Here is a 23331-nt window from a genome sequence, read left to right on the forward strand (position 1 = left end):
TGCCCAAGGTCACACAGCTGACAAGTGGCAGAGCTGGGATTAAGTGGACTCTATCCACTATGCTGCTTCTCAGAAAGTTAGTACACATGATACCTGCTCTCAAGAAACTTCCAGTCTGCTGGTTGCAGAGCACTGGACTAAGCACTGCAGAGAGTACAATAAAAATAGACATAATCCCTGCCCTCAAGGAGCTTCCATTCAACTATGTGTTGAGCACTGTACTGAGTGTGTATGGTGTAGTGGATGGGCCTGTGAGTCAGAAGGTCATGAGTTCTAATCCCAGTTCTGCCACTTGTCAGTTATGTGACCTTGGGCAAGTCACTTCACTTCTCTGAGCCTCAGTTACCTCACCTAAAAAACAGGGATTGAGATTGTGAGGCCCATGTGGGACAGGGACTGTGGCCAACCAAATTTACTTGTATCTACCCCAGCACTTAGTACAGAGGCTGGCCCATGGTAAACTCTTAAAACACACACACACACACACACACACACACACACACACACACACACACACACACACACACACCATAAAATTGTTATTATTCATTGTACTCTCCCAAGTGGTCAGGAAAATGCTGTATGTATGGCAGGGATCCCATACATAGAGCTGACTAATTTTAAGCAAATATCTGAGGAGTCACTACTCTCTATATTTTCCTTTTTACATTTCTACACTCCACAAGTCATTTACTGCTCCTGTAGTTCATTCATTCATTCGTATTTATTGAGCGTTTACTGTGTGCAGAGCACTGGACTAAGCGCTTGGGAAATACAAGTCAATCAATCAATCAATCAACCAATCGTATTTATTGAGTGCTTACTGTGTGCAGAGCACTGTACTAAGCGCTTGGGAAGTACAAGTTGGCAACATAGAGACAGTCCCTACCCAACAGTGGGCTCACAGTCTAAAACGGGGAGACAGACAACAAAACAAAATATGTAGACAGGTGTCAAAATGCCTGACAGAATAAATAGAACTATAGCTATATGCACATCATTAACAAAAGAAATAGAATAGAAAATACTAAATAGAGTAATAAATCTGTACAAATATATACAAGTGCTGTGGGGAGGGGAAGGAGGTAGGGTGGGGTGATGGGGAGGAGGAGAGGAAAAAGGGGGCTCCATCTGGGAAGGTCTCCTGGAGGAGGTGAGCTCTCAGTAGAACTTTGAAGGGAGGAAGAGAGCTAGCTTGGTGGATGTGCGGAGGGAGGGCATTCCAGGCCAGGGGGAGGATGTGGGCCAGGGGTCGACGGTGAGACAGGCAAGAGCTAGGCACAGTGAAGAGGTGGGCGGCGGCAGAGGAGTGGAGGGTGCAGGCTGGGCAGTAGAAGGAGAGAAGGGAGGTGAGGTAGGAGGGGGCAGGATGATGAAGAGCCTTGAAGCCAAGAGTGAGGAGTTTTTGCTTGATTCGTAGGTTGACAGGCAACCACTGGAGATTTTTGAGAAGGTGAGTGACATGCTCAGAACGTTTCTGTACAAAGATAATCCGGGCAGCAAAGTGAAGTATAGACTGGAGTGGGGAGAGACAGGAGGATGGGAAATCAGAGAGGAGGCTGATGCAGTAATCCAGTCGGGATAGGATGAGAGATTGAACCAGCAAGGCAGCAGTTTGGATGGAGAGGAAAGGGCGGATTTTGGCAATGTCATGGAGGTGAGACCGGCAAATTTTGATGATGGATTGGATGTGTGGGGTGAACAAGAGAGCAGAGTCATGTATGACACCAAGGTTGCAGGCTTGTGAGACGGAAAGGATGGTAGTGCCGTCTACAGTGACGGGAAAGTCAGGGAGTGGAATGGGTTTGGGAAGGAAGATAAGGAGTTCAGTCTTGGACATATTGAGTTTTAGATGGTGGGCAGACATCCAGCTGGAGATGTCCTGAAGGCAGGAGGAGATAAAAGCCTGGAGGGAGGGAGAGAGAGCAGGGCCAGAGATGTAGATTTGGGTGTCATCAGCATAGAGATGATAGTTGAAGCCATGGGAGCAAATGAGTTCACCGAAGGAGTGAGTGTAGATAGAGAAGAGAAGGGGACCAAGAACTGACCCTTGAGGAACCCCTACAGTAAGGAGATGGGAGGGGGAGGAGGAGCCCACAAAGGATACTGAGAATGAACAGCTGGAGAGATGAGGAGAACCAGGAGAGGACAGAGTCTGTGAAGCCAAGGTTGGATCGCATGTTGAGGAGAAGGGGGTGGTCCACAGTGTCAAAGGCAGCTGAGAGGTCGAGGAGGATTAGGATAGAGTAGGAGCCATTGGATTTGGCAAGAAGGCGGTCATCGGTGACCTTTGAGAGGACAGTTTCGGTGGAGTGTAGGGGACGGAAGCCAGATTGGAGGGGGTCAAGGAAAGAGTTGGCATTGAGGAATTCGAAGCAGCTAGTGTAGATGACTCATTCTAGGAGTTTGGAAAGAAAGAGTAGGAGGGAGATAGGGTGATAACTAGAAGGGGAGGTGGTGGGGGATGCGATTTAATAACTGAGGCATTTGTTTTGCGCTTACTATGTGCAAGGCACTGTTCTAAGTGCTGGGTTAGAAACAGGCTAATCGGGATGAATATGGTCCCTGTCCCACATGGGGCTCACGGTCTTAATCTTATTTTACAGAGGAGGGAACTGAGTCACAGAGAAGTGAAGCAGCTTGCCCAAGGTCACACAGCAGACAAATGGCAGAGCTGGGATTAGAACCCAGGTCCTTCTGTGTGCTCTTGTGTGTACAGAGCACTGTCCTAAACATGTGGGAGAATTCATTAAAGTTACTAGGCGCAGTCTCTGCCCTGAAAGAGCTTAGATTTTACTGGGTGCCAAGCTCTGTTCTGAGCACTTGGGAGAATGTCTGTTTATTTATTTATTTATTTATTTTACTTGTACATTTCTATCCTATTTATTTTATTTTGTTGGTGTGTTTGGTTCTGTTCTCTGTCTCCCCCTTTTAGACTGTGAGCCCACTGTTGGGTAGGGACTGTCTCTTTGTGTTGCCAATTTGTACTTCCCAAGCGCTTAGTACAGTGCTCTGCACATAGTAAGCACTCAATAAATATGATTGATTGATTGATTGATTGATTTAGGAGGCACACGTCCTGCCGTAGCGGAGCTTACAGTCTGCTGTATGCAGAGCGCTGGACTGAGCGCTTGAAAAAATACAATAGAATTTGTAGACCTTCATTCATTCATTCCTTCAATCATATTTATTGAGTGCTTACTATGAGGAAAGCAATGTACTAAGCGCTTAGGAGAGTACAATAGAACAATGAGTGGACACATTCCCTCCCTGCCCTCAGGAGCTTACCGTCTACTTTGCAGAGCACTGTATTAAATGCTAGGGAGAATCCAATGTGTCCACCGGCTCTTTTCATTCATTCATTCAATTGCATTTATTGAGCACTTACTGTGTGCAGAGCACTGGACCAAGCACTTGGAAAGTACAATTCAGCAATAGAGAGAGACAATCCCTGCCCACACTGGGTTTACGGTCTAGAAGCGGGGAAGACAGACATCAAAACAAGTAAATGGGCATCAATCTAAATAAATAGAATTATAGATATGTACATATATACACAAGTGCTGTGGAGCAGGGAGAGGGGACAAGAGCAAAGGGAGGGAGTCGGGGTGACGTGGAAAGGAGGGTGAGCTAAGGAAAAGGGGGTTTAGTCTGGGAAGGCCTCTTGGAGGAGGTGAGCCTTCAGTAGGGCTATGAAGGGGGGAGAAGTAATAATAATAATGAGTAATAATGATGGCATTTGTTAAGCACTTACTATGGGCAAAGCACTGTTCTAAGAGCTGGGGAGGATACAAGGTGATCAGGTTGTCCCTCACGGGGCTGACAGTCTTGATCCCCATTTTACAGGTGAGGTAACTGAGGCACAGAGAAGTGAAGTGACTTGCCCAAAGTCACACAACTGACAAGCAGCAGAGCCAGGATTTGTTATACTGTGTATGCTCTGTTATACTTTGTTCTCTCAAGTGCTCAGTACAGTGCTCTGCACACAGTAAGCATTCAATAAAATACTACTGATTGAGTACAATAGAGATGTTCAACATCATCCCTGCTCTCAAGGAGCTCACATTTTCCAGTTTGCAGAGCTCTGTACTGAGTGCTTGGGAGTAGATGATAGAGTTAGTTAAGGAAGCAGCAGGGCCTAGTGGATAGAGCCCGGGCATGGGAGGCAGAAGGACCTGGGTTCTAATGCCGGCTCCTCCACTTATCAGCTGTGTGATCTTGTGCAAGTCACTTCACTTCTCTAGGCCTCAGTTCCCTCATCCGTAAAATGGGGATGAAGACTGTGAGCCCCATGTGGGATGTAGACTTTGACCAACCTGATTAGCTTATGTCTACACCAGTGCTTAGAATGGTACTTGACACACAGTAATAATAATAATAAGAAAAATGATGGTATTTGTTAAGTGCTTACAATGTGCAAAGCACTGTTCTAAGCACTGGGGAGGTTACAAGGTGATCAGGTTGTTTCATGGGGGGCTCACAGTTTTAATCCCCATTTTACAGATGAGGGAACTGAGGCACAGAGAAGTTAAGTGACTTTCCCAAAGTCACACAGCTGACAGTTGGTGGAGCCAGGATTAGAACCCATGACCGCTGACTCCAAAGCCAGTGCTCTTTTCACTGAGCCACGCTGCTTCTCTCTGCTGTAGATGCTTAACAAATACCATCATCATCATTATTATTATTATTATTAGTTAGTGGACACGGTCCCTTCCCTGAAGGACCTTACAGTCCTCTATGTACAGAGCACTGTACTGAACACTTGGGAGAGGACAGTGGAGTTAGTAGACATGGTCCCTGCCCTCAAGAAGTTTACATTCTCCTGTGTGCAGAGCACTGTTTGCAGAGCACTGTGCTGAATGCTTGAGAGAGGATGATAAAAGAGAAGCCGCATGGCTCAGTGGATAGAGCCCGGGCTTGGGAGTTAGAAGTCATGGGTTCGAATCCACTTAGCTGCGTGGCTTTGGGCAAGTCACTTTACTTCTCTAGGCCTCAGTTCCCTCACCTGGAAAATGGGGATTAAGACTGTGAGCTCCACGTGGGACAACCTGATGACCTTGTATCTCCCCTAGCACTTAGAACAGTGCTTGGCATATAATAAGCGCTTAACAAATACCACAATTATTGTTATTCTAATAAGAGAGTTGGTTAAATGCGGTCTCTGCCCTCAAGGATCTTCCAGACTCACAGATTAAATGTCCTTTCTGTCTTTTCAGATTGTCGAAGAGAATCAGGATCAAACATGTGGATCTACGTCCTGATGGGAAACATGATTCGCGGGATCGGAGAAACACCCATCACCCCCCTGGGGATTTCCTACATCGATGATTTTTCTAAGGAAGAGAATTCCGCCTTGCACATCGGTAGGGCGCCGTGGCTTGCTCCGGCTCCGGTCGGGCTGGTTCCCTTCGGCCCCATGGACCTACCTCCTCAGCAGTGGACGGGAGACAGCTCCCCCCACACACCGCCCCAGCTCTGCTGGCCAGAGCTCCAGTTCCCCGGTGTCGTTATCATCTCCCAAATGGCCAATTGCACGCTCCCAGTTTGGGCTATCGGGGCAGAGCCTGGAGGAGGGGCAGGGTTTTGGGGAGTCTGGACAGGGTGGGTGGACCGTGTCTCCCAGGACCCCCCATCCCCCTGGCCTCACGCAGCATGTGTTTGCTCCACTGGGAGTTGAGTGCCAGGGGTTGGCATGCCCCACACTCACATGCCCTGTCATCGTGTACCGCACAATTGAGAACCGTGGGATTTCACACCAGGTGATCATGCCCCGTGCAATAGCCTGCCACAAGATTGCCCGCCACATAGCCATGCACCACGCAGTCTCATGCCATGCAGGCATCAGGCACCGGATGATTGTCCACCCCGTGGTTGTGTACCATGTGATGCCACGCAACACTCACCCACCGTGCGATCATGCACCGTGTGATTTTGCACCCATGTGATCACGCACCGTGGGATTTTTCCCCCACGTGATCACACAGCGTGTGATTGAGTGCCGTGCTATCCCACTCCTTGAGATAGAACATCATGTGACTGGACAGGGCTTACCTCCCTAGCACTTGGTACAGTGCCCTCTGCACACAGTAAGTGCTCAGTAAACACAACTGACTGACTGGTGACTGATGGACTAGTTTTGGTGCCTGCACTGGCCTGTGGGGTCTGGAGTGATGGTTCCCATCAACCCTCGTCATGGTCCTGGTCCCGCATGGGAGAATTCATCTATCTGTTGACACCAGACGAGACGAGACAGAGATGAGCCTTCCAGACTCACTGCCTGTTTTCTATCATTTTCAGCAATCTTACACACGATGACCATGATCGGCCCCATGGTTGGCTACCTGTTGGGATCCTTGTGTGCCCGGATGTACGTGGACATTGGCTTTGTAGACCTCAGTAAGTCCGAAGGGAGACATCAGTCTACCCATAATCCCTAGGTGGATTTTATCCACCTAAGGATCAGTGACCCCTCTCAGGGTCGCAACTGGAGAGTTTCCAGTACTCTATCGGTCTCGACTATGAGAGGGACAGTGAAGCAGAGGCCTACCCATTCCACTCCTAGCTTGCCCAGTGGCTAGCGAGTGGAAGGCCATCTGCTTACAAGTCAAAACTCACCCGTGCTGGGAAAGAGTCGAGGGTGGAGACTCAAGTTTACTGCGTGAAAGGAGGCAATGATAAACCTCTTCCAGATTTTTCCCGAGAAAACCCTATGGATCCACTATCAGAACAATTGCAGAGGGAGATGGGGTATTCTGGGAGAGCTGTGTCCATGGCATCGCTATGGGTCGGACATGACTCGACAGCATAAAACAAGGATTAGAGAAGCAGCATGATCTAGTAGAAAGAACACAGGCCCGGGAGTCAGTAGACCTGGGTTCTAATCCCGGCTCCTTCAGTTGTCCGTTGAGGTTCATTCATTTGTTCAATCATATTTATTGAGTGCTTACTGTGTGCAGAGCACTGTACTAAGTGCTTGGAAAAGTACAATACAACAATAAACACTGTGATTCCATGCCGCAACAAGCTTATAGTCTAGAGGTGGGGAGACAGACATCAGTGCAAATGAATAAATTTACAGATATGGACATAAGTGCTGTGGGGATGGGAGGGAGGAAGAGCAAGGGGGATGGGAAGATGGAGAGAGTGGTGGTCTGTCACATGTGGTGGGGAAGGGAATTCCAGGCCTGAGGAAAGACGTGGTTTAGAGGTCGGCGATGAGATAGATGAGATAGAAGGTACAGTGAGTAGGTAATAATAATAATGATAGTCATTATTATGGTATTCATTATATGCTTACTAGATGCCAGGCACTGTAGTAAACACTGGGATGGATACAAGCAAATCGGGTTAGACAAAGTCCCTTGTCCCATGTGGGGCTCACAGTTTCAATCCCCATTTTACAAATGAGGTCACTGAAGGCACAGAGAAGTGAAGTGACTTGCCCAAGGTCACACAGCAGATAAGTGGTGAAGCTGGGATTAGAACCCATGACCTTCTGACTCCCATGCCTGTGCATTATCCACTAATAATAATAATAATAATGGCATTTATTAAGCACTATGTGCAAAGCACTGTCCTAAGCACTGGGGAGGTTACAAGGTGATCAGGTTGTCCCACAGGGGGCTCACAGTCTTAATCCTCATTTTACAGATGAAATAACTGAGGCACAGAGAAGTTAAGTGACTTGCCCAAAGTCACACTGCTGACGATTGGCAGAGCTGGGATTTGAACCCATGACCTCTGACTCCAAAGCCGGAACTCTTTCCACTGAGCCATGCTGCTTCTCTATTATATTAATAATAATAATAATAATAATAATAATAATAATAACAAGTGCTATAATGATGTGTTAGTATTTGCAGGAACTCCCAGGTTGGCTCTAGTGGATCCTAGTGTGCTGTCTGGGTTGTAGTAGGAGAGTAGCGAGGTGAAGTTGGAGGGGGCAAGGGGATTGACTGCTTTAAAGCCGATGGTGATGAGTTTCTGTTTGATGCAAAGGTGGATGGGAAACCACTAGAGGTTCTTGAGGAGTGGGGAATCGTACCCTGAATGTTTTTGTAGAAAAATGGTCGGGAAAGCAGAATGAAGTATGGACTGGAGTGGGGAATATTATTATGATTATTATTGTCATTATTAGTATTATTATTACTTAATAATGATGGTATTTTGTTAACCACTTACTATGAGCCAGGCACTGTTCTAAGCACCGGGATAGATACAAGCTAATCAGATTGGACCCAGTCCCAGTCCTACATAGAGATCACAGTCTTAATCCCCATTTTACAGATGAGGGAAATGAGGCACAGAGAAATGAAGTGACTTGCCCTAGGTCATAAGCAGATAGGTGTTGGAGCTGGGATTAGAATCCAGGTCCTTCTGACTCCCCTGCCTGAGTTCTGTCCATTATGCCATGCTGCTTCTCTATTATATTATTATTATTATTATCATTGTAATCTACAAGCATTATTCATTCATTCCTTCAATCGAATTTATTAAGCACTTACTGTGTGCAGTGCTGTGCACACAGTAAGCACTCAATAAATACGATTGAATGAATGAATACTAAGCCTTTGGGAAAGAACAGTTCAACAATAAACAGTGACAATCCCTGCCCACAAAAAGCTCACAGTCTAGACGGGGGGAGACGTGCATCAATACCAATAAATAAAATGATAGATATATACATAAGTGCTGTGGGACTGGGGGAAGGGAGAAGAGAAAAGGGAGCAAGTCAGGGAGATGCTGAAGGGAGTGGGAGATGAGGAAAAGTGGGGCTTAGTCTGGGAAGGCCTGTTGGAGGAGATGGGCCTTCAGTAAGGCTTTGAAGGGGAGGAGAGTCACTGTCTGTGGGATTTGAGAAGGGAGGGCATTCCAGGCCACAGGTAGGACGTGGGCCATGGGTCGGTGGAGAGACAGGCAAGATCGAGGCATAGGGAGAAGGTTGATACTGGAGGAGCGAAGTGTGCAGGCTGGGTTGTAGAAGAGAGAAGGGAGGTGAAGTAGGAGGGGGCTAGGTGATGGAGAGCTTTGAAGTCAAAGGTGAGGAGTTTTTGTTTGATCACCTTTCTACATGTTTTGTCACCTGTCTACATGTTTTGTTTTGTTGTCTGTCTCCCCATTCTAGACGGTGAGCCCGTTGTTGTATAGGGACTGTCTCTATATGTTGCCGACTTGTACTTCCCAAGCGCTTAGTACAGTGCTCTGCACATAGTAAGCGCTCAATAAATATGATTGAACGGACGAATAATTGAATGAATAAATGGTGGTGGATAGGCAACCACTGGAGATTTTTGAAGAGTGGGGGGTGACGTGTCTTGAATGTTTTTGTTAAAAGATGATCTGGGCAGTGACGTGAGGTATCGCCAGGAGTCGGGAGAGACAGGAGATTGGGAGGTCAGCAAGGAGGCAGATGCAGTAATTTGGCTGGATTGGATGAATGATTGTAATAACATGCAGCAGTTTGTACGGAGAAGAAAGGGCAGATTTTAGCAATGTTGGGAAGGTGGGACTGACAGGATTCTGTGACGGATTGAATATGTAGGTTGAATGAATATTATTTGCAGGAACTCCCAGGGCCTTGGAGTGCAGACCTCTACCAATCAATCAATCACATGTGTGGAACTTTTATTTTCTGTGAAGCACTGTACTAAGCACTGGACTGAGTAGAGAAGGGGTAGTAGACACTATCTCTGTCCTCAAGGAACTTACAGTGTACTGCATGAAGTGCTGGACTGAGCTCTTGGGGAGAATGCAATCCAGTCAAGTTGGTAGACACGATCCCTGCCTTCAGAGAGCTTACAGTCTAGCAGCGGAGACAGACATTAAATAGAATTACAGGTGAGGGAATTACAGATGAGGGAACTGAAGCCCAGAGAAGTGAAGTGAATTACCCGAAGTCAAACAGCGGACAAGTGGCAGAGCCGGGATTAGAACCCAGGCCTTCTGACTCCCGGGAGCAGGCTCTATATCCACTAGGCCACGCTGCTTCCCCCCACATCTCCACCAAAGGTCCTTCCCTGACTAACAGCAGCATGACATACTGGACAGAGCACGGGCCTGGGAGTCGGAAGGTCATGGGTTCTAATCCTAGCTCCACCACTTGTCTGCTGTGTGACCTTGGGGAAGTCTCTTCACTTCTCTGTGCCTCAGTTACCTCATCTGTAAAATGGGGATAATAACAATAATAATAATAATAATAATAATGGCATTTGTTAAGCGCTTACTATGTGCAGAGCACTGTTCTAAGCACTGGGGGGGGATACAAGGTGATCAAGGTGTCCCATGTGGGGCTCACAGTCTTAATCCCCATTTTACAGATGAGGTAACTGAGGCTCAGAGAAGTTAAGTGATTTGCCCAAGGTCACACAGCAGACATGTGGAGGAGGCAGGATTCGAACCCATGACCTCTGATTCCCAAGCCCGTGCTCTTTCCACTGAGCCATGCTGCTTCTCCCAGGCCTGTGCTCTTTCTTCTGGTGCAGCCTGGTGCAGGACAGGAGCTGTGTCCAACCCGATTTGCCTGTATCTGCTCCAGTGCTTAGTACAGTGCCTGGCACATAGTAATCGCTTTATCAATCAATCAATCCATCAGTCGTATTTATTGAGCGCTTACTGTGTGCAGAGCACTGTACTAAGAGCTTGGGAAGTACAAGTTGGCAACATATAGAGACAGTCCCTACCCAACAGTGGGCTTAACAAATACCAAAATTATTAGTGTGTTCACTAAACATATTTTGAGAAAGGATAAGGGGAATACACGAAACGGGTGTGGAACTGGAAACTGGGAAAGCATTGATTTTATTGCAATCTTAGTGCCATCATAATGCACTTGGAAATCATTTTCTTTCTGGGCTTATTTTTTTTTATAGATAAAATCACCATCACTCCCAAGGACTCCCGATGGGTTGGCGCTTGGTGGCTTGGTTTTTTGATTGCTGGATTCCTTAGCATTTTGGCCTCCATACCCTTCTGTTTCCTTCCCAAGAGTGCACAGAAGAAAGGCAGACAAGAAAGTAATACATCAGCCTCGCCCGTTGGGACCGGATCGAACGGAGGGGAGAATCAAGCACTTAATGTCAAAAGCCAGCCACCAGCAAAGGGAAAAGGACATCTTACAGGCAAGCAAACATCATGGACATATACACCCATACACACAAATACACACAGATATTTACCACACAAGTTGAATTAGATTCCCTTCCTTCCTTCAGTCGTATTTATTGAGCACTTACTGTGTGCAAAGCACTGTACTAAGTGCTTGGGAGAAGATAGTATAACAACAGACACATTTCCTGCCCACAAGCTCACAGTCTAGAGGGCAATAACAACGTCTAAAAGTCAGAGGTCTTGGGTTCATTCATTCATTCAATCAATAGTATTTATTGAGCACTTATAGCATGCAGAGCACTGTACTAAGCGCTTGGGAAAGTACAATAGAGCAATAAAGAGAGACAATCCCTACCCACAATGAGCTCACAGTCTAGAGAGGATTCTAATCCCGGCTCTACCACTCATCCGCTGTGTGGCCTTGGCATGTCACTTCACTTCTCTGGGCCTCAGTTCCCTCATCTGTAAAATGGGGGTGTAAAGGCCACAAGAATAAGTATGGTATTTGTGAATACCATTATCATTATTATTATTATTAAGACTTTGAGCCCTGTGTGGGACAGGGACTGTGCCCATACCCAGAAGCAGTGTGGCTTATTGGAAAGAGCCCGGGCTTGGGAGTCAGAGGTTGTGGATTCTAATCCCAGCTCCACCACTTATCAGCTGGGTGACTTTGGACAAGTCACTTAACTTCTCTGTGCCTCAGTGGCCTCATCTGTAAAATGTGGATTAAAACTGTGAGCTTAGAATAGTGCTTGGGACATACTAAGCCCTTAACAAATGTCATAATTATTATTATTATTATCAACCCCAGAACTTAGAACAGTTCTTGGACATAGTAAGAGCTTAACAAATACTATCATACTTATCATTATTCTGTGTGCCTCAGTTCCCTTATCTGCTAACTGGGGATGAAGACTGTGAGCCCCATGTGGGATAGGGACTATGTCCAGCTGGATTATCTCAAATTTACCCCAGTGCTTAGTACAGTGCCTGGCACTCCCCAAATGCTATTTAGAATTTTAAAAAGTCAATGGCCACTCAGCCCACTGAGGTCCAGTGCTTAGAACAGTGTCCAGTGCATAGAACAGTGCCAGGCACATAGTAAGTGCTCAACAATTACCATAACAATTATTATTCTTTTGCCTTTAACATGTGTTTTAGACCTGTGGTCCAGGCAATGCAGTCTTTTGCCCAGGGCCCCTGGCTTGGAAATACTTCAATAATAATAATAACAATGATGGCATTTGTTAAGTGCTTACTATATGCAAAGCACTGTTCTAAGGAACTGTACAATGGTTTGCCTTCCTTGTTGCCCTTTCTCCAAATTAGAGATGGGCAAGACAGCCCCCTGGCTCCCTTATCATCTGAGCTTAATGACCCATCCCTATCGTGTTGTCTTCTCCCAAGCGCTTAGGACAGTGCTTTGCACATGGGAAATATCACTGAGTGATTGACTGAACCTGAGCCAGTGCCAGCCATATGGGGCTCTGGAATACAAGCCAGACCCGGGGGCCATGTCTCACCCCTGGGAATTTAGGTGTGATCAATCAATGCTGGAAGCTCCCTGTGGGCAGGGAATCTTTCTGCCAACTCTGTTGTACTCTCCCTAGCACTTAGTGCAAGGCTCTGCACACCAAAAGCGCTCAACAAATACCATGGATGATGATGGCGTTTATTGAATACTTACAGTGGGCAGAGCCCTGGCCTAAGTGCTTAGCATTGTACTAAGTGATGTATCCTCTCTTGCAGGCTTTTTCTACTCCCTGAAACTCCTGCTGAGTAACGAGCTGTATTTAATATATATGGTTTTATCACTGCTGCAATTTAGTGCCTTTGTGGGGTCTGTGACTTATGTCCCCAAATACCTCGAACAGCAATATGGTCAGTCAATCTCCAAGTCTAACTTCTTAATAGGTAAGTCTCAGAGTTTGGCTTCGATTAGCAGAATCGGGGTATTTGTTAGGGGCTCACTATGTGCCAAGCACTGTACTCAGTACTGGAGCAGATTCAAGATAAGACACAGTCCCTATCCCACCTGGGGCTCAGAGTCTGTCAGGGAGGGGAAACAGGTCTTGAATCCTCATTTGACAGATGAGGAAACCAGGCCCAGAGAATTTTAGAGTGGGTGGGTGGGTGAGGGAAGGAGGGAGGGAGGGAGGAGGGAAGGAGGGGAGGGGGTAGGTTGATGGAGAGTGTGGGAGAGGTGGGGAGGAAGGTAATGGGGCAAGGGATGTTCTAAGGCAGAGAGGAGGCAGAATGCGCTTCCAATGTTTCATGTCTTTCCTCCTCCTTGTCCTTCATTCATTCATTCATTCATTCATTCAATCGTATTTATTGAACACTTACTATACACAGAGAACTGTACTAAGTGCCTGGGAGGGTATGATATAACAATAAACAGACACTTTACCTGCCCACAAGGCACTTACAATCTAGAGGGGAACCTTAAAATAAATAAATAAGAAAGTTACAGAGATGGACATTGGTGCTATGGGGCTGGGAGGGGAGAAGAATAAAGGGAGCAAGTCAGGGAGATGCAGAAGGGAGTGGTAGATGAGGAAAGAGGGGTATAGTCAGGGAAGGCCTCTTAGAGGACATGGGCCTTCAATAAGGCTTTGGAAGAGGGGAGAGTCATTGTCTCCTTCTTCTCCTCCTCTTCATCCACCTCCTCTTCCTATTCCTTCTACTCCTCTTCCTACTTCTCCTCCTTCTCCTTCATCTCCTCTTCCTTCTCCTCCTCCTCTTCCTCCTCTTCCTCCTGCTTTCTCCTCCTCTTTGTCTTCCTCCACCTTCTCCCCCTTCTCCTCATCCTCCTTCTCATCTTCCTTCTTCTCCTCCTCCTCCTCCTCCTCCTTATTATTCTTCTCTTTCTCCTCATTTCCCTCTCCTCTTCCTCCTCCTCTTCCTTTTTTGCTTCCTCCTTTTCCTCCTCCTGTTCCTTCTTTTTCTTCTTCTCTTCCTTTTCTATTTTCTTCCTCTCTTTTTCCCTCCCCCCTTCCTTTTTCTCTTCCTCTCATCCTCCTCCTGTTCCTTTTGCCCTTTCCCCCACATCCAGGAGTGATAACGCTGCCCACCGTTTCCTGTGGGATTTTCACCGGAGGGTTCATCGTGAAGAAATACAAATTGAACCTGGAGGGCATTGTCAAGCTGGCCTTGCTAGGGCACTGTTTCGCCTTCCTACTCCAAATACTATACTTCGCCCTGGGCTGCGAAAATAAGACGGTGGCAGGGCTGACAGTGCCCTATGGCAGGTATGTATGCGGCACATGAGACCAGGGATGGGGAGGGGGGCAGGGCTGGCACCAAGAGGGGGAGGGGGATGGGACAGGGGAGATGGCTGCTGCCACTTATAACCCTGCCGCCACCAATTCCACCGCTACCTACATCTCCAGCCCTGATCTCTCTCTCTCTCTCTGCAGTCTCGCATTTCCGCCTGCCCTCAAGACATCTTAACTTGGATGTCCTTCTGTCACCTCAGGCTTAACATGTCCAAAACAGAACTCCTCATCTTCCCACCCAAACCCTGTCCTCTCCCTGACTTTCCCATCGCTGTAGATGGCAGCACCATCCTTCCTGTCTCACAAGCCTGTGAGAAGCAGCATGGCGCAGTGGAAAGAGCACGGGCTGTGGAGTCAGAGGTCATGGGTTCAAATCCTGACTCCTGCACTTGTCAGCTGTGTGACTTTGGGCAAGTCACTTAACTTCTCTGTGCCTCAGTTACCTCATCTGTAAAATGGGGATTAAGATTGTGAGTCCCACATGGGACAGTCTGATCACCTTGTATCCCCCCAGTGCTTAGAACAGTGCTTTGCACATAGTAAGTGCTTAACAAATACCAAAATTATTATTAGTAGTAGTATTATCCCCGACTCCTCTCATTCAATCGGTCACTAAATCCTGGCGGTTCCACCTTTACGGCATCACTAAAATCCTCCTTTTTCTCTCCATCCAAACTACTACCACGTCAATTCAAGCACTTTTCCTATTCTTCCTTGATGACCGTGTCAGCCTCCTTACTGATCTCCCAGCCTCCTGTCTCTTCCCACTCCAGTCCATACTTCACTCTGCTGCCCGGATCATTTTTCTACAAAAACATTTAGAACATGTTCTCCCACTCCTCAAGGAAATCCAGTGGTTGCCCTTCCATCTCCACATCAAATAAAAACTCCTCACCACTGGTTTTAAAGCCCTCCATCACCTTGCCTCCTCCTACCTCACCTCGCTACTCTCCTACTACAGTCCAGCCCACTCACTTCCCTCCTGTAATGCCAAACTTCTCACTGGGCCTTGATCTCACCTGTCTCCCTGCTGACCCCTGACCCACATTCTGCCCACATTCTGCCTCCTCAAGTCCAACTGTGACTCTCCCCCCTTTCAAAGGCCTATTGAAGACACACCTCTTCCAAAAGGCCTTCCCTGACTAAGCCCCCCTTCCTCTTCTCCCACTCCCTTCTGCATCACTGTGACTTGCTCCCTTTATTCCCACTTTTCTTACTGTTGTTGCCACTGATGTTTCTCCAGATTGCCGCCCTAGCTTCCGCCTCTCTTTCTGGCAGTCAGTCAGTCGGTGGGATTTATTGAGCACTTACTGTATGCAGAGCACTGTACTAAGCACTTAGCAGGGGATAACTGCCTTTCCTACTGCTGTTGCTGAACCCTGCACTTAGCACTTTGGGAAAGTACAATAGAGAAAGTACAAATCAACCCACTTGGTAAATGCAATCCCTGCCCACAGGGAGCTTATAGTCTACAGGGAGTTACATTAAGCACACAGTAAGTGCTTAATAAATACGATTGAGTGAATGAATGAATGGCAGACATTAAAATAGATTAAGGATATGGGAGGTAGTCGAGTGTAAAAATGTTATTCAAGTATTGTAGGGCTGGGGTAAGTATCCAAGTGTTTAAAGGGGTATGCAGCCGACGTAAAGGAGAGAGCAGATAGGGGAAATAAAGGGCTTAATCTGGGAAGGCCTCTTGTAGGAGGTGGGCTGTTATTGGGAACAATGGCAATAATTGCCTCTTCACTCTTTCATTCATTCAATAGAATTTATTGAGCACTTACTGTGCGCAAAGCACTATACTAAGTGCTTGGGAGAATACAATACAATAGAGCTGGTAAACAACCTTCCTGCTCACAAGTTGTTTCCAGTGTAAAGTAAACTGAATCTCAGATTTTGGACTTTTGGCTCAATCCAAAATGAAACCATCTCTAAATCTAGGATAGGAGATGGGGGAGAGAAATTATCTGTCGGATAGGAGGAGGGAAGGTGTTCCAGGCCAGAGGTAGGATGTGGGCAAGAGGTCAGCAGTAAGATAGATGAGATGGAGGTACAATAAGAAGGTTAGCATTAAAAGAATGAAATGTGCAGATGGGGTTGGAGTAGAAGAGTAGCCCGGTGAGGTAGGAGGGGCAAAATGACTGAGGGCTTTAAAGCCAGTAGTGAGGAGTTTTTGTTGGATGCGGAGATGGGTGGGCAACCATTGGAGTTTCTTGAGGAGTGGGGAACGTTTTTGAAGGAAAATGATTCAGGCAGCAGAGTGGAGTAAGGCCTGGAGTGGGGAGAGACAAGAGGCTGGGAGGTCAGCAAGGAGGCTGATGCAGTAATCCAGGCGGGAGAGGATAAGTGCTTGTATTAATGTGGTAGCAGTTTGGATGGAGAGTAATGGGTGGATTTCAGTGATGTTCTGAAGGTAGAACTGACAGGACAGCCCCTCTAGGATGTGAACTCATCGTGGGGAGGGAATGTGCTATATTGTTGTGTTGTACTCTCCCAAGAGCTTAGTACAGTGCCCTGCATACTGCAAGCACTCAATGAATGTGAGCAATTGATCGATTGATTGATTCCGCTGCATAACAAGACTCCACCTCGCCTTCAGAGGCTTGGCATTCTTCTCACTCTAGCTTAGAACCATCATTTCCAATCCCAGATTTGGAGATGGTTTCATTTTGGATTGAGCCAAAAGTCCAAAATCTGAGATTCAGTTTGCTTTAGACTGGAAACAACTTGTGGGCAGGAAGCTTGTTTACCAGTTCCATTGCATCGTACTCTCCCAAGCGCTTAGTACAGTGCTCTGCCCAAAGTGAGCACTCAATAAGCTCCATAAATGGATTAAGCAAGGTAGCCAGAACATCTAGCACATAACAGGAAGCAAGTAGTTGCAATAATGCAAGAAGCACTGCCATACATAGAATTTAAAAATTCATTCATTCAATCGTATTTATTGAACGCTTACTGTGTGCAGAGCACTGTACTAAGCACTTGCAAAGTATAATTCAGCAAAAAATAGAGACAATCCCTACCCAACAATGGGCTCACAGTCAAGAGTGGGGGAGACAGACAACAAAACAAAACAAAGCAAGTGAACAGGCATCAATAGCATCAATATAAATAGAATTATATGTAGATACACATCATTAGTAAAATGAATAGAATAACAAATATGTACATATAAACACAAGAGCTGTGGAGTGGGGAGGAGAGTAATAATAATGACAGCATTTATTAAGTGCTTACTATGTGCCAAGCACTGTTCTAAGTGCTGGGGGGATACAAGGTAATCAGATTGTCCCACGTGGGGCTCACAATCTTAATCCCCATTTTACAGATGAGGGAACTGAGGCACAGAGAAGTTGTGACTTGCCCAAAGTCACACAGCTGACGGAGTCAGGATTTTAACCCATGACCTCTGACTCCAAAGCCCGTGCTCTTTCCACTGAGCCACGCTGCTTCCCTAGAGTTGAGCAGAGTGAGGAAGCTGGGGAGATGGAGGGGGGAGGAGGAGCAGGGGAAAGGGGGGGCTCAGTCTGGGAAGGCCTCCTGGAGGAGGTGGGCTCTCAGTAGGGTTTTGATGGGGGGAAGTGTGATTGTTTGGCAGATGTTTGGAGGGAGGGCATTCCGGGCCAGAGGTAGGACGTGGACCAGGGCGACGAGACAGGCGAGATCGAGGCCCAGTGAGGAGGTTAGCGGTGGCAAAGGAGCGAAGGGTGTGGGCTGGGCTGGAGAAGGACAGAAAGGAGGGGAGGTCAGAGGGGGCGAGGGGATGGACAGCTTTGAAGCCAATGGAGAGTGCAATAAGAGTTGCAGCAGGGCCAATTAGCAAGAGCCCAAGCCTGGCAGTCAGAGGCTGTGGGTTCTCATCCCGGCTCTGCTACTTGTCTGCTGTGAGACCTTGGGCAAGTCACTTCACTTCTCTGGGCCTCATTTATCTCATCTGTAAAATGAGGATTCATAATAATAATAATAATGGCATTTGTTAAATGCTTACAACGTGCCAAGCACTTTTCTAAGCACAGCGGGGGATACAAGGTAATGAGGTTGTCCCACATAGGGCTCACAGTCTTAGTCCCCATTTTACAGACGAGGTAACTGAGGCCCAGAGAAGTTAAGTGACTTGCCCAAAGTCACACAGCAGACAAGTGACAGGGTAGGGATTAGAAGCCATGACCTCTGATTCCCAAACCCAGGCTCTTTCCACTGAGCCATGCTGCTTCTCTTAAGAGATTAAGATTACGACTGTGAGCCTCATGGGGGACAGGGACTGTGTCCAACCTGACTACCTTTTATCTACCCCTTTATCACTTTTTATCTCTGTTGATGGCACTACCATCCTTCCCGTCTCACAAGCCCGCAACCTTGGTGTCATCCTCGACTCCGCTCTCTCATTCACCCCTCACATCCAAGCCGTCACCAAAACCTGCCGGTCTCAGCTCCACAACATTGCCAAGATCCGCCCTTTCCTCTCCATCCAAACTGCTACCCTGCTCATTCAAGCTGTCATCCTATCCCGTCTGGACTACTGCACCAGCCTTCTCTCTGATCTCCCATCCTCGTGTCTCTCTCCACTTCAATCCATACTTCATGCTGCTGCCCGGATTATCTTTGTCCAGAAACGCTCTGGGCATATTACTCCCCTCCTCAAAAACCTCCAGTGGCTACCAATCAATCTGCGCATCAGGCAGAAACTCCTCACCCTGGGCTTCAAGGCTGTCCATCCATCACCTCGCCCCCTCCTACCTCACCTCCCTTCTCTCCTTCTACAGCCCAGCCCACAACCTCCACTCCTCCACCGCTAATCTCCTCACTGTACCTCATTCTCGCCTGTCCCGCCGTCGACCCCCGGCCCACGTCATCCCCCGGGCCTGGAATGCCCTCCCTCTGCCCCTCCGCCAAGCTAGCTCTCTTCCTCCCTTCAAGGCCCTGCTGAGAGCTCACCTCCTCCAGGAGGCCTTCCCAGACTGAGCCCCTTCCCTCCTCTACCCCTCGTCCCCCCTCCATCCACACATCTTACCTCCCTTCCTTCCCCACAGCACCTGTATATATGTATATATGGTTGTACATATTTATTACTCTGTTTATTTATTTATTTATTTATTTTACTTGTACATTTCTATCCTATTTATTTTATTTTGTTGGTATGTTTGGTTCTGTTCTCTGTCTCCCCCTTTTAGACTGTGAGCCCACTGTTGGGTAGGGACTGTCTCCATGTGTTGCCAATTTGTACTTCCCAAGAGCTTAGTACAGTGCTCTGCACATAGTAAGCGCTCAATAAATACGATTGATTGATTGATTGATTTTTATCACATTTTATTATCTTTTATCACAGAGAAGCAGTGTGGCTCAGTGGAAAGAGCCGGAGCTTGGGAGTCAGAGGTCATGGGTTCTAATCCCTACTCTGCCACTTATCCCTTGTGTGATTTTGGGCAAGTCACTAGACTTCTCTCGTCCTCAATTCCCTCATCTGTCAAATGGGGATGAAGACTATGAGCCCCACCTGGGACCACCTGATGACCTTGTATCTACCCCAGAGCTTAGAACCGTGCTCACCTGTCTACATGTTTTGTTGTGTTGTCTGTCTCCCCCGTCTAGACTGTGAGCCTGTTGTTGGGTAGGGACCGTCTCTCTATGTTGTCGACTTGTACTTTCTAAGCGCTTAGTACAGTGCTCTGCACACAGTAAGCGCTCAATAAATACGATTGAATGAACGAATGAATGAATGAATGCTCAGAACATAGTAAGCACTTAACAAATGCTATTATTAATTAATTAATTAATTACCCCAGTGCTTAGAACAGTGCTTGGCACATAGTAAGCACTTTACAAATACCATACTAATAAACACAAGTGCTGCCCCTTTGATGGATACGTTCTTTGAAAACTGCCAAATTTCCAACTCCCGTTGCCGGTTCGATCTTCCTCACTCCGGAAGGTTCAGGAGGGTATGTTTCCCCCTCCTCCTTGCATGCTGATGGACATCTCCTTCGTGCTTGCAGAAATGATTCAGCAGACGCTCCTCAAGACATCCTGCCCTTCTCCCTCTGCAACAACGAATGCAACTGTGATGTGAATCAGTGGGACCCTGTGTGTGGAAATAATGGAATAACTTACATGTCTCCTTGTCTGGCTGGATGCAAATCGTCAGTGGGTTATGGAAAGAACATGGTAAGGACTGGAAGTCATTTCTCTTCTCCTCTCCTAAGCTTCCTCCTTCCCCCAGGGTCTCTGGAAATTCTGGGGCTCAAATGCCCCCCCCAGCTCCAGTTTCAGATTGGTCTCAGAATCGGGCCAGGGCTCCGTGATGTTGCAGTGAAATGTGAAGCAGGATGGCCAGTGTGGAGAGAGCACGGGCCTGCGAGTCAGAAGGACTGGGTTCTAACCCTGTCTCTGACACTTGCCTGCTGTGTGACCGTGGGCAAGTCACTTCACTTCTTGGTGCTGGAGTAACCTCATCTGTAAAATGAGGATTAACAGAGTGAGCACCATGTGGGACAGGACCTGTGTCCAACTTGATTACCTTGTCTCTACCCCGAGACACCTAGTAAACATTTAGCAAGTACCTTAAATTAAAAAAAAAATCGAAAAATAAAGTGAAGGAGGTTAACATTTCCCTGAGGACTGACCCCCTAGGAGAGGGTAGAGAGGTCTCCGGTCTCACGGTCCAGGATTTGGATCACTATTATTGAAAGACCAGGCTCTACACACAACTTCAGTTTCTCACATTAAGTTCCTTAGATTCCTTAACTTCTGGTTCCAAAATGCAGCAGAGTCAAAAAGGATCACACAGCAATCGTCTTTCTCAGGAGACTCTGTTCCAGATATTTTAGAAAAGAATTTAAGAGAGTTTGTTTTTCAACTCTGGCAAATATTCCACTGAGCCAACAAAATGAGGGGGACTAGGGGAATCGGCCCGGTTTTTATCTAGGCCAGGATATTTGCATGTTTGCTGTTGTATTTTATCAGTTCTAACCTGCCCCCTGCCATCCTTGGCAATTGTCTTTCAGGTCTTTCATAACTGTAGCTGTGTTGCAGGAATTGGGTTCCATCCAGCGAATTTTTCAGCCCACCAGGGTGAATGTTCAAGGACACAGCATTGCTCAAGAAATTTTATTTATTACATGGTGGTGCAAGTCCTGGCTTCCTTTTTTTTTGCACTGGGAAGCACCCCTTCATTTATGCTCATATTTAGGTAAGTAATATTAACATTCTCGTGCTTAGGGCTTATTAAGAGGGGCTTACTAAGTGTTAAGTAGCTTGGCCTTAATGGCTAAACCAACAGGCCTGGGAACAAGAGGATCTGGCATCTAATCCTGGCTTTCTCTGACACGTGCCTGCTGTGTGACCTTGGACAAGTCACTTCACTTCTCTGTGCCTCTGATCCCTTGCCCACGTTCTGCCTCTGGCCTGTAATACCCTGCCTCTTCCTATCCCACAGACGATACTACTTCCCACCTTCAGAGCCTCATTAAAAACACTTCTCCTGCAAAAGGCCTCCCTCAACTAAGCCCTCATTTCTTCTTCTTCTCCCTCTCCCTTCTGCATAGCCTTAGTGCTTGAATTTGCATGCTTTTTCACCCCTTCCACAGTCCCACATAGTACTTAAGTTCCTAGCCGTAATTTATTTATTTATATGAATGTCTGTCTAGACTGTTGGCTTGTTGTGTGTAGGGAACGAATCTACCAACTCTTCTATGCTGTACTCTTCCAAGTGCTTAGTACAGAGCTCTGCTCACAATAAGGACTCAAATATGTTTGATTGATTGATTGATTGATTGGTTCCCTAGTGGAAAGAGCACAGGCCTGGAAGTCAGGGGAACTGAGTTCTAATCTCAGCCCAGCCACTGGCCTGCTGTGTGACTTTGGGCAAGTCACCTCACTTCTCCATGCCTCAATAACTTCATCGGGATGGGGTTAAAATACCTCTCCTGTAGACTGTAGGTCCCATATGGGACAGGGACTGTGCCCAATCTACTTACCTTGCATCCAGGATTTCTACTAGGATGAGATTATAAGATCGAGAAGAGGGGGCCTCAGGGAGAAAAAGTGACTGATGGACAAAATAAATTAAAAAATCCTTTACTGGATGAATGATCAATCAATCAATCAATGGTATTTATTGAGTGTTAACTTTGTACAGAGCTCTGTACTAAGCACTTGAGAGAGTACAGTGTAACAGAGGAGGTAGACATCTTCCCTGACCTCAAGGAGCTTACAATCTAGATGGGGATTCAGACAATCATATTAATAAATGAATTTTAATGCTATTTGTTAGTAATAATAATAATAATAATGATAATGATTGTAGTATTTGTTAAGTGCTTACTCTGTGCTAGACTCTGTCCCAAGTGCTAGGGTAGATGCAAGTTAATCAGGTTGTTGATTTTTTTAATGGTATTTGTTAAGTGCTTACTATATGCCGAGCACTGTTCTAAGCGCTGGGGTAGAAACAAGGTAGTCAGTTTGTAGATGAGGTAACTGAGGCACGGAGAAGTTAAGTGACTTGTCCAAAGTCACACAGGTGACAAGTGGTGGAGCTGGGATTAGAACCCACAACCTCTGACTCCCAAGCCCGGGCTCTTTCTACTAAGCCACGTTGCTTCACAGTCCATGTCCCATTTTCGGCTCACAGTCTTAAAACCCAGTTTATAGATGAGGTAACTGAGGTCCAGAGAAATGAAGTGACTTGCCCAAGGTCACACAGCAGAAAACTGGCAGAGCCATGAGTAGGACCCAAGTCCTTCCGAATCCCAGGCCTGGGCTCTATCCATTAGGCCATACTGCTTCTCTATGGATGTATGGATGTGTACATAACATAATGGATAGAACCCAGGCCTGCTGCTTCTTTAAATTCCTTGAGGGCAGAGATTATTCAATCACATTTATTGGGTGCTTACTGTGTGCAAAGCACCGTTCTAAGAGTTTAGAATTATGCTTATAACCTCTC

At 46.8% G+C, this 23331-nt stretch overlaps 1 protein-coding gene and 1 non-coding gene across 4 annotated transcripts in view; both read left to right on the forward strand.

The window, feature by feature from the left end:
• Positions 1–23331, forward strand: part of LOC119921217 (solute carrier organic anion transporter family member 1B3-like) — a 101250-nt gene that overhangs the window by 62751 nt on the left and 15168 nt on the right. For all 3 annotated transcript variants that reach the window (XM_038741562.1, XM_038741559.1, XM_038741569.1), the window contains exons 6-12: positions 5217–5363; positions 6298–6396; positions 10869–11117; positions 12859–13023; positions 14165–14360; positions 20384–20552; positions 21392–21576. In XM_038741562.1, coding sequence (XP_038597490.1) covers positions 5217–5363; positions 6298–6396; positions 10869–11117; positions 12859–13023; positions 14165–14360; positions 20384–20552; positions 21392–21576 — 1210 coding nt within the window. The remainder of the gene's footprint in view (positions 1–5216; positions 5364–6297; positions 6397–10868; positions 11118–12858; positions 13024–14164; positions 14361–20383; positions 20553–21391; positions 21577–23331) is intronic.
• Positions 6467–6605, forward strand: LOC119925036. The gene has a single exon (XR_005449708.1). It is a non-coding gene; the product is annotated as a small nucleolar RNA SNORA7 (small nucleolar RNA).

Source organism: Tachyglossus aculeatus, chromosome 2 (assembly GCF_015852505.1).
Source record: "Tachyglossus aculeatus isolate mTacAcu1 chromosome 2, mTacAcu1.pri, whole genome shotgun sequence".
Lineage (NCBI taxonomy): Eukaryota > Metazoa > Chordata > Mammalia > Monotremata > Tachyglossidae > Tachyglossus > Tachyglossus aculeatus.